A 12,366-nucleotide genomic window follows, 5' to 3' on the forward strand; every position below is an offset into this window, starting at 1 on the left:
TGGTTGTCCAATAATAATGGCATGTGGCCTTTAGAGAGGCCTGGTGCAGGTCTTTCGAGACAACACCCTATAGGACACCTGCGCATCTGTGAGGATGGAGCCCTATCTAAGATGAATTAAAATTATCAAAACGGGAGATAGTGGGTTCGAACCCCACTGTCGGCAACCCTGAAGATGGTTTTCCGTGGTTTCCCATTTTCACACCAGGTAAATGCTGGGGCTGTACCTTAATTAAGGCCATGGACGCTTCCTTCCCACTCCTAGCCCATTCCTATCCTATCGTCACTATAAGACCTATCTGCGTCGGTGTGACATAAGAAAATTGTAAAAATAAAAATTTTAAAAGAAAATTATGAAAACGACACAAATACCCAGCCCCCAAACCAAAAAATTAACCAATGAAGGTTAAAATCCTCCAACTCGGCCAGGAATAGAATCCGGAACTCCTTGCATCAAAGGCTGGCATGCTAACCATTTAGCCATGGAACTGGTCAAAACTTGTGTCCTCGTCCTTATATGGTCTACCCCTTAGCTCTTTTCAGACATACCCTCATTGGAGGTGAGCTGCATATGACATTTTAACCTTGTACCAGCCTTCTTACCATTCTTAAACCTCTGGCGGAACGAAAAATCAAACCTGGAGCTGCCGATGGCTGCAGCTATTATTGCTAACATGTACGCTATGTATGCAGACATTACATATTTGAACTTCATCTTTAAAGAATAATCACCACTAACAGGAAATAAAGGTCTATCATTTTAGTTATGATTCATTTCATCTTCATTAGCTCCAAGGTTGGCAACAGAAAGGACATACGGACGTATAAACAAATCATATAAATTGATCTCACCTCATCCCCAACCCTGTATTAAGAAACGGGTAGAAAAACAAACGAAGTCGCTCGATAGCATGATAATATTTCTGTATGTTTATTAAAACGGTTTATTATTAAAATTAAAATTAATTTAATAGTTTGTTCTTGTTTATATATTACATGTGAATTTCATTAATTTATAACTTGCATTTATAGATTTATGAATTTTTTTAAACATTGCATAAAATTAATTTGTTTACAATTTTTATATTATTTTGAATTTGCAGAGATACCCGAAGCCACAATATATTTAATTTGCTACTATTAAGACAAGACAAGAGTGAAAGATGTAGGAAATATAGGTGTATTTTTTTGCTTGTGGCTTTACGTCGCACCGACACAGATAGGTCTTATGGCGATGATCGGATAGGAAAGGCCTAGGAATTGGAAGGAAGCAGCCATGGCCTTAATTAAGGTACAGCCCCAGCATTTGCCTGGTGTGAGAATGGGAAACAATGGAAAACCATCTTCAGGGCTGTCGACAGTGGGATTCGAGCCCACTATCTCCCGGATGCAAGCTCACAGCCGCGCACCTCTAACCACACGGCCAACTTGTCCGGTGAAAAATAGTGTGCAGAGATCACTAACCTTATATGAGTCATTTGGTTCAAGCTCTGTGATATGCTAGGTCGATTAAAATCTATATACACTTAAGAAAATGGAAATTGCAACACCATGAAGGCATTGGTCGTTTGTGTTGATTTTCAAGATATGGAACGATGCCATGTAGGTATGTAAACGATCAAAGTTTCAGGCCCATTGAATTGTTGCTACAGGTCTCCCCACATGATTGGTCGTGGAGGAATCAACTCCAGTATACGGACTCTGGTGTAGCGTAGTTGACTTGCAGTCTGTGCAGTGAAGTGTTCCTCGTCAAACATGCCTTGATGACAGAGAAGAGCACGCTATCAACAACTGTCGCCGTTTGAGAGGGCTCGGATAATTGGACTGTGTGAGGCTGGATTATCACTAAAGACTGTCGCTGCACGTGTAGGCCGACAGGCATCTACGGTACAACGTGTATGGCAGCAGTGGTCAAATGAAGGTACCCACACTCATAGACCTGGCACAGGCCCAGCACGACGGACAACTGTGAGAGAGGATCGCCACATCATTCGGATGGCCCGGATGGAAACCCATGCAACAGCAGCGCAAATTCGAGCAGCTGTGGCACCCCACATTAAAACAACAAACAGTTGGTAATCGCCTGCGTGCAGCTGGCTTACGAGCCCGTGTCCCTGCAGAAGGTGTTCCATTGACCCCACAACAGTGACTTGTAAGGCTGGCCTGGTGTCGAGAAAAATCAACGTGGGTCGACGAATGGCATAGGTCGTCTTTAGTGATGAATCGCGCTTCTGTCTTGTCCGTAGTGATCACCGGAATCATGTGAGCCGACGTACTGGGGAGAGGGGCCGCCCAGATCTTATTGTCGAGAGGCACACAGGGCCAATACCAAACATTATGGTTTGGGAAGCTATTGGCTTTAATGTGAAATCACAATTAGTGCTTGTTGAAGGCACTATGACTGTTCGACAGTACATTGATAGGGTACTCAATCCAGTGGTTGATCCTATGATGGTGAACATTACTAATGGGATGTTTCAGCAGGACAGTGCCCGGGTTCACACTGCACGCATCTCCAGAGAAGCTCTTCATGACATCACAACCTTAGAATGGCCCACCAGATCCCCAGACCTCAGTCCTATGGAGCATGTGTGGGACATGATGGATCGACAAGTGGCCAAACGTCCTTGACTACCCACAACTCTGGAACAAGTGACCCGTGCAGTGCAGCAAGCATGGGCCACAATTCCTCAGGAAGCGATTCAGGGCCTTATTGACTCCATGCCTCAACGAATTCATCAATGTATTGCAGCTCGTGGTGGGCACATCCTGTATTGATTGTTGTCCAAACTTGTGGTCAGAGGGACCTGAAGTGTAATAATCAAATCACAACCGAACACTCGTCCTGCATGTTCAATTGCAGCAGTGTAGCACCACTCCTTCTGGGTGTTGCAATTTCCATTTTCAGTGTAATAGAAATTTTGCAAGGGTGAAATATACAACAATGCGCTTCCACAAAGAGTGAAACTTGAAAGTCACCTTCCTGATCACTCCGGGATAAATGAATAAAAGTGCCAAGAATACAACAATTGGTTTTTATAAAGCGGTGAACATAAAAATCATCATCGCACTGCAGAAAGGCGCCGCGCAGATGTAAAGTATGTTACAGTTCGTCCTCAGGTCAGGGAAGAAATATACAACACACAATATACACCTCCACGAAGAGGGAATCATGATGGTCATCTTCTGATCACTCAGGGAAGTAGCAAGACTGGTGTCAAATAGACATGAAGACGTTCACATGAAGTGTTGATCTTATAAGTCATTCCGGAACACGTAGTGAAAAGTGGACACGGAAGTGTAACATTTTGTAATAGAGAATTTTCACATGCGGAGATGCTCAAGGACTTAAAAGACACCTCTACAAACATTCTGAGGAGAAGCTGTGCAAGAACAAAATGTGCAGGGGTACGCTTTCACAAAGAAGGAATCTCAATCCTCTCTGGGGAAAAACTGTACAAGTGCCAGTAATGCAATAATACATTTTCGTGTTGTTGATCTCGAAAGACACAATTGCATCCACTCGGAGGTGAGTGTACACAAGTGTACAACATGAAGTAATACGTTCTCACAAAACAAAGTAGGAAATAAACTATAAAATAATGCTCCTCAGGACTTGCTGAGTTAAACTGAGCATTATCCCTGTATTGCAGGAGGCCATAGCCCTTAGGGAATTTACAAGGCTATTTATTTTCTACTGAGCTCGGTAGCTGCAGTCGCTTAAGTGTAGCCAGTATTCAGTAGGTAGAGGGTTCGAACCCCATTGTCAGCAGCCCTGAAAGTGGTTTTGCATGGTTCCCCATTTTCACACCAGGCAAATGCTGGGGCTGTACCTTAATTAAGGCCACAGCCACTTCCTTCACACTTCTAGCCCTTTCCTGTCCCATTGTCACCATAAGACCTATCTGTGTCTGTGCGACGTAAAACAACTTGTAAAAAACATATTTATTTATTTTATTTTTTATTAATGTACAGTGGAACTTTATTAGACCAAACACCGCAAGTCCTAAAACCCGGATAATCTGAACCTAAATCGACAAAAATTTAAAATTACATATGTGCTGAAATGAATGGGTAGATACCAATGATAAACTCGGGTACCGTTTTAAAATATACATAGTGGTGTGTGGGTTTCAGTGAACATTGAGGCATTTACTTACTGATGATGTTAGATGATCAATTTACAGTATCATAATATTGTACTTTAATACACTTCACTACTTGTTCTTTTGCACAAAATCAGTCATTTTGCATTGGCGTAAACAATCAAACATAGCAGGTGATGCAATGTTCCTCCATCACCTCATAAACATGACGTCAACAGCTGTAGCGTCAGCATTCTCCTCTGTGTACTGCAAGACTTTTTCTAATGTCTTTGCCACTTCAGAGTGGGAAATCAGCTGAATTGAGTCGTCTGTTCCATCAGCTGCATCTTGATTCTCCATGAGATTCCCATGTAATAAAAGAAAATATTTCTTCTTCTGTCATAACTTGATGATCTTCTTTATCGATATGTAATCACTCGTCCAAATCTGTTTCATTTGCACCTTCACACCCAGTAATTTGCTGCATAAGATGAAAAACTCTGCAAGCTCATTAATTTGTTCAGTGCTCTGAGTGTGCTTTAAGGTGGGCCATACTTTTGTCCATAATGTTCTGATTAATTGTTGTTTAACATTTCCCTGTGCTTAGCCACCCACTAGATCACATCTTTTGTATTGACCTTTCTAAGGATTTGAAGTATGCTCATCAGTCTCAATCAGATGTCTAAGAAACATTTTATGTTTGGAAACGGGTGGTGGTAGTGGTGATATTGATTTCCTTTAAGAAGAAGCTACAACTAGGCAACCATCGTCTGTTAACACTAATCAAAGAGAAAAAAGGGGTGCGAAGGGCACCAAGGAAAGACAAGAATCACGAACGGCATGAAAATGAAAGTCTTCCCAGGCCTCAGTACTCAATACCTTTGGGTTCAGAAAAGAAAATGAGTTGGCCAAGGGAGGTTGGATACGATGGATGAAATTGGGGAGCCTGACACAATTAAGTGGAAGCAATATCAGAGATTCAGCTAAGGGCCCTCTGGTTGCCACCCCACACTCCTAAGCTAAGGGCCCCTGGGGCCCCTTTCACTTGCTTCTTACAACAGGCAAATGTCCTAGAAGTCACAGGTTGGCTATGGCTGTGGTCCCTCGACAGAGGGTCAAATATTGAAGATTCATTCGTCGTACTTTATTTGAACTTAGCACCAGGCTGCTAGGTGCAGTCTTTAGTTTACTACAAAATTTATACTAATTACTTGTCTCACTTGGATGTGTCCACAGGTAAATTATGATATCAATATTCCCTAAAGTAATGTCACAGACTGTTCACACTTCTGTCTCACTTGTCTTATTTGGTAGAGTCCACAAGAGAAATTATGTTGCTAACTGAAAAGTTTAAACACTGAAATATTTACAACTTTATGTGAATCGCACTGATTTCTAACACTAATTAAAGAGCGACTTAGTTTAAAATAGTTGTTTGTTTTTAAGTAAATTCGAGACGAATATTACCTAATACAGTAGATCTTCTTTTGGGCTCCTGCTGCGGCGCTTTACAATTTACACTGTTCAGGTTATGAGTCCGCAGAAGTTTTTAACAGATGAATTGGTTAAACTTTGATACAGTTGTACAAAACATGTCTATAAATGTTGAATGCCAAAATTGTTCTATCACTTGGTGCAGAAGAAAAACACAAGTCTTTAAATATTAATAATGAAGGAAACGCAAGTCTTTAAAAGTTGAACGCCAGAATTATTCTCTCACTTCGTGCAGAAGAACTAAGCTTTCTAAAACTTCCCCAACTTAGACTCATACATCAGTTTCCATTGGTAGATCTATTTGCCCATCTTGATCCTGTATCTGAGGTACACGTACTTGTTGACATGTTCCAAATTTTTACAATAATTGATTACGAGGATACCAACAGCTTGTTACTTCGGTCTTTCTGAGTTTTATTTTCAAGTTAATTTTCTGTGATGCTTTATTTAGCTCCAGAGGCTGCTTAACCAAGGCAGTAAAGGTGTGCTCAATTCACCTGGAAGGTCATGGGTTTGGTTCCCCTTCAGGAAGTAAAAACATTTTAGAAACAAGATGTCATTTTCTGGAGGTGTTTATTGCCCTGAGATTCACTAAGCCTATACACCAAAACTGAGTATCAGGTTATTCCTGTGGGCAAAGGCAGGCAAGCTAGTCACTCTGTCCCATTTATTGCTTGAGGTTATGGATAGTGGAAGCCTTTACTTTCCACTCCTCCAAGGTCCTTCATGACCTGTGTAGAGATGTACTTTCCATTGGCTTTATTTAGCTCCTCTTATACCTTACAATTGTGGGTCACTTTTGATCAAGATGACATCATCCGCGTAATGAAGATACTGTATTTACTTGTGTATTAGACCCCCTCGCGTATAAATCTTGCATTCAAGACCCCCCAATGTAATTTGTCAGAGAGGAACAACAATTTCGCTTCAAAGCGAGTAAAAGCCTTACTGCGGCTCTGATGACATCACACAAATTTGTGAAGAGTTTCGTCCGTATGATCGACGCAATGAAAACACCCCTCAAAGTCATGCGGCACATCTCTGATTTGTAGTTAAGGAATGTCCCCCCTCCGTAGTGTAGGCCTACTGCAGCTCTGATGACGTCGCACAAATAGGTAAATAATTTCGTGTCCGACCCGCACATTGCAAGCGCGCATTAGTCATGTATAAATGTCTGTGTTCTGTAATTAAGAATGTCCACCAGCGTAATGGTTAGCACAATTGGCTTCTGTTCTTGGGAGCCTAAGTTTGATTCCCAGTACCGATTTACGAATGGCAGGAAGGTTGATTTGCGGTAAAAATTGTGGGCCTACATGCAACTCCCTTCCAATGGGGGGGCCTATCTAAAAAAGGCTGCACCACCTTGGGATGAGGAAACGAGTTTACTTTAGTTGAGAAATACTCACTGTTGTTGCTAATAATATAACAGGGAAGATCATTAACAAAGTGATCGTTTAATATCTCGTAACTCAAGCCGGTGTAGGGTTTTTTTGTGGAGAGAAGTATGTTTAAAACGTGATAAAAACAATCTAGTCATAATGATTGTTTTACTCACCAACATACCTCCCAAATAATAATAATAATTATTATTATAATAGTAATGATTTTACGTCCCCACTTAACGATTTTCGGAGACGCCAAACTATGCGTTAATAGAAAAATGGAGACAACGATCATATGAAATTAAACATTATGATGATAAAACGCATTACCACCACCCCTGTAGATATTCATAAATGCGGAAAACTTTCCTGTTATTTATTTTTAATCTTCCCATCATGGAACTTCTGGCACCATGCGGGCACTTCATAGCATACTTAAACTAAACAATGTGGTCTTTCTTATCTCATGTACAGCTGTTTAGGTAAATCCTGATGTGTTAAATGTGGAGAACAAGCGTGAAATATACTTAAAAATAAGAGTGTGGCTTTCAACAGCCACAGTTATCCAAAGAACTCTTCCAGTCACTATGTATTACATTTGGAAGTACAACTTGTAACATACACTAGTTATCAGCTGGTTGTTTGGCATGCTTTCTAGTTTCTGCAGCACGGCTATATTCAGAAGAAGTGGCTTCTGCTGCACATACACCAACTAGGAATATCAGAGACCATCTTCAGAAACTGTTTGGGAATAGATTCTCACTGTTGCGACCTTATAGTCGGCAACAAAGCTAAAAAGTTAAAAAAAAAAAAAAAAGACGGGACCTCGATTGCTCTCGATGCATGGCTGACAAGTTAGCAGTGAAAATGACGTCATTTGGAATGACGACATACCTGTAGTAGGCAAGTTGGCGGCACAAGACAATAATTCAAATGAAAGCAGTGATTATGTTTACTCAGGTTTACTGTGTGGTAGGCCTACTGCTCAACTGACAGAGACAAATGACTTCGCCATTAAGTTCTTTTGTATCAATATTGCATAATATGATAACCTTATAACTTTTCTCTATGGGGTCGAGTATGAAGTGAGATGGATCTTCATAGCAAGTTTTTATGACCGTATGCCCTTCCTGACTTGGCAACCTCATCACAGAAATTAATGAGATGAAATGAATGACGTGATATGAATAACGTAACTGACTTTATACAGTATGTAGGCCTAGAAGTCGTGGTAACCATTTATTGTCTTTTTACATTCAGAAATACTGCCTTGCAACAAAATATAGCCAGTATAATTCATATACATTCATAAGTTTGTTAATGAATAGCGTAGAATGTTTATGTGTATAATTTATAGCTCTCCATAGCCTAGAAGCCATGTGTTCACTGCATAAAATTTGGTGTTATCGCATATTGGACCCCCCTTTTTTGGCTGTAAAAGAAGGAAAAAAGGGGGTCTAATATGCGAATAAATACGGTGGTTAAAAAAAGTCTACCTGTGTTGATCCCCTTTCCTTCCCATGGCAACTTCTTAACGCATCTTCTAAGAAAAGAGTAAAAATCTTTGGTAAGAAAGTGTCTCCATAACTAACCCTTTTGTTCATTGATACCGTTCATTTATATCCCGTCTGAATTACCCCTGTACATGAAAACTTAACATTCTCAAAATATTTGAGTTTTAATTCTGACATTATGAAATGAAAAATTTTGATAGAGCAAATCAGACTCTTTGTGGTCTGAGAGAGAGAGTGAGAGAGAGTGAGTGAGAGGGATGTGTGTGTGTGTGTGTGTGGGGGGGGGGGGATTTTGGAGGTGTATCTTAAGAGTTGAAGCTTCCACCCTGAGTTACGTTACTATTATATACTCTGTCTGGGTTGGACCATGCCGTTATTTTATGTATCTTACGTACAAGTTACCTTTGCTTCTAATACATTTCAGAGGTTGACTGTTGTACCCCTATTTAATCCGAGATAATCAGTCTCCCCAGGTTCATATCCAGTATATACACTGACTGACAGAGCAAATGCAACACCAAGAAGGAGTGGTTCGAAAGGGATGAAATTTGGGGAAAAAACAGAGACGGCACGGACGAATAATTGATGTTTATTTCAAACCGATATGCAGGTTACACAATGCGCACGGCATCGACTCAGTAGGATGTAGGACCACCGCGAGCGGCGATGCACGCAGAAACACGTCGGGGTACAGAGTCAATAAGAGTGCGGATGGTGTCCTGAGGGATGGTTCTCCATTCTCTGTCAACCATTTGCCACAGTTGGTCGTCCGTACGAGGCTGGGGCAGAGTTTGCAAACGGCGTCCAATGAGATCCCACACGTGTTCGATTGGTGAGAGATCCGGAGAGTACGCTGGCCACGGAAGCATCTGTACACCTCGTAGAGCCTGTTGGGAGATGCGAGCAGTGTGTGGGCGGGCATTATCCTGCTGAAACAGAGCATTGGGCAGCCCCTGAAGGTACGGGAGTGCCACCGGCCGCAGCACATGCTGCACGTAGCGGTGGGCATTTAACGTGCCTTGAATACGCACTAGAGGTGACGTGGAATCATACGCAATAGCGCCCCAAACCATGATGCCGCGTTGTCTAGCAGTAGGGCGCTCCACAGTTACTGCCGGATTTGACCTTTCTCCACGCCGACGCCACACTCGTCTGCGGTGACTATCACTGACAGAACAGAAGCGTGACTCATCGGAGAACACGACGTTCCGCCATTCCCTCATCCAAGTCGCTCTAGCCCGGCACCATGCCAGGCGTGCACGTCTATGCTGTGGAGTCAATGGTAGCCTTCTGAGCGAACGCCGGGAGTGCAGGCCTCCTTCAACCAATCGACGGGAAATTGTTCTGGTCGATATTGGAACAGCCAGGTTGTCTTGCACATGCTGAAGAATGGCGGTTGACGTGGCGTGCGGGGCTGCCACCGGATGCGGATGCGCCGATCCTCGCGTGCTGACGTCACTCGGGCTGCGCCTGGACCCCTCGCACGTGCCACATGTCCCTGCGCCAACCATCTTCGCCACAGGCGCTGCACCGTGGACACATCCCTATGGGTATCGGCTGCGATTTGACGAAGCGACCAACCTGCCCTTCTCAGCCTGATCACCATACCCCTCGTAAAGTCGTCTGTCTGCTGGAAATGCCTTCGTTGATGGCGGCCTGGCATTCTTAGCTATACACGTGTCCTGTGGCACACGACAACACGTTCTACAATGACTGTCGGCTGAGAAATCACGGTACGAAGTGGGCCATTCGCCAACGCCGTGTCCCATTTATCGTTCGCTACGTGCGCAGCACAGCGGCGCATTTCGCATCATGAGCATACCTCAGTGACGTCAGTCTACCCTGCAATTGGCATAAAGTTTTGACCACTCCTTCTTGGTGTTGCATTTGCTCTGTCAGTCAGTGTATTACAGCATAAATAAAATGATGAATTATTAAATCACAAACATACCTGTTGAAACAATCCTTATTTTCAAACAATCAACAATACTGTATGCCTTAAAATATAAGCAGGAAGTTGAATGCAATTTCTGTGTGCTGTTGTGAAATTGCTATACAACACCTCCATTTTGGAAGGAACAGTCCTGTACTGGAGAAGCAAGAGACATAGCACACATTTATGATACTAAGTTTTTATTTTGGAATGGACATTGACATATGCCTTAACTTGCCACTTACTGTATTATTTTGGCACTGGTTTTGCTGATGCTTATTATGATTGAATTTATGCAATTAAAATCTTTGAAGTTTGATGTTTATAATTTGCAAGACCTTTTTCAAGTATTTCATTTTAAGTTCTGTGTTATTGATTGTGGTTCTTTGTGGTTTTTATATTTGCAGGATGTACCAATAGTTATAGTGTTCAAAGCCATGGGCATTACTTCAGAACAGGAGATTGTTCAGATGGTGGGAACAGAACCACTTATAATGCAGAAGTTTGCTCCATCCTTAGAGGAGTGTCATAAAGCAAATGTTTTCACCCAAACTCAAGCTCTCAGGTAATTCTCATGCTATTTTTATGAAGTATGAATATATGTAGTGTATGCGTGTTGTTGTAACTACAAAGACTCACACACACGATGCTGTCAATTGTGTACACTGTTTTATTACAAATTATAGACACATTATACGCACACAGTAATGAACCACCATTTTCAACGTAACCTATTTACAAATGGATTGAATGTTCTGTAACTCTCTGGTGATAAATATACGTTGTTCTGGACTATTACCCTGTGTTGCACAACATTACATTGGGTTTATACATCATATTTACAGGTAATAAAAATTATATACTATTAATTAAGTGTTCTTACATTAATAAACTCTTACTAATATACATACTCGTACAGCAGACGTGTCGTGACACAACCTCACGTTTTGTTACACAAGACACAAATAATGAATTATATGACCACTATTTATACCAAATAAAGTCCATACATAACTACGTAAATAATAATATTAATAGACGTAAACGACTTCATAACCACACCTCAGAAGTAATAATAATAATAATAATAATAATAATAATACCTACTAGTCGAGCTCGATATTTCTACTATTTACCCACGGGTTTAGAGAATTGTTTCCAAGTTATACTAGTCCATTACACTTACATGAGTGTATGCTGATCACTGGAAGATATCCTTCATCCTTGTAATTAAAAAATCTTAGTGGAAATGTTATCGTTGGATTGTATCTGTTTGGTACAGATTTCTTCACTGTTATTTTAGGTTATGATTTTGTAAAATTCCTCCATTATTTCACTGTATATTGGCCTGAAAGTAAGACGCACTTTGTAAGTATTAATTAATCACTTTATTGTAGCCTGAGGGCCAAAGAAGGAAAACGTAGATAATCATAAATAATGGAAAATAAAGTTGAGTTAATTACTCCTTACTGTAGTCAACTAGAGATCTTTCTTGTTTCCTGTAAACCATTATGTTGTATTTCCCACAGAAGTTATTGAATAACATGCATAGGCACTCATTGTTCAGTTCATGGAACTTCTTATTCTGGCATATCTTGTGATGAAAACCGTGTGTGGCAAGTTGCATCATCACAGACCTCAATTCTTGGTTTTCACTTGTCCATCTCCTGTTGATCTTTGCATCCATGGTGTAGAAATCACTAAAGATTTCTGTGCATTTCTGTTTTCTTCTTTTAATCACTTCCTCTGCTTGTTTCATATTAGGTAGTGGAAGTTTCAGTCTTAAGTCTTCTATGTACAGTGGTTCCCTTGTCAACTTGTACACCATTCTGGATCAAGTTGACTTTGGTACTCCTAGCAACTTTTTCAAGTATATGGATTTGACGCTTTTGAATGCAGTGAGTTCTGTTACAGTCAAATTTTTAAGCGTGAAGTTTAAATATAGTATGTGTTGGCCGA

The 12,366-nt window shown here is 41.1% G+C and overlaps 1 protein-coding gene across 2 annotated transcripts in view; it reads left to right on the forward strand.

The window, feature by feature from the left end:
• Positions 1-12,366, forward strand: part of Polr3B (RNA polymerase III subunit RpIII128) — a 236,541-nt gene that overhangs the window by 75,580 nt on the left and 148,595 nt on the right. For both annotated transcript variants that reach the window (XM_067135003.2, XM_067135004.2), the window contains exon 6: positions 10,815-10,972. In XM_067135003.2, coding sequence (XP_066991104.1) covers positions 10,815-10,972 — 158 coding nt within the window. The remainder of the gene's footprint in view (positions 1-10,814; positions 10,973-12,366) is intronic.

The sequence above is a fragment of the Anabrus simplex genome, chromosome 1, assembly GCF_040414725.1.
Source record: "Anabrus simplex isolate iqAnaSimp1 chromosome 1, ASM4041472v1, whole genome shotgun sequence".
NCBI classification, from domain to species: domain Eukaryota; kingdom Metazoa; phylum Arthropoda; class Insecta; order Orthoptera; family Tettigoniidae; genus Anabrus; species Anabrus simplex.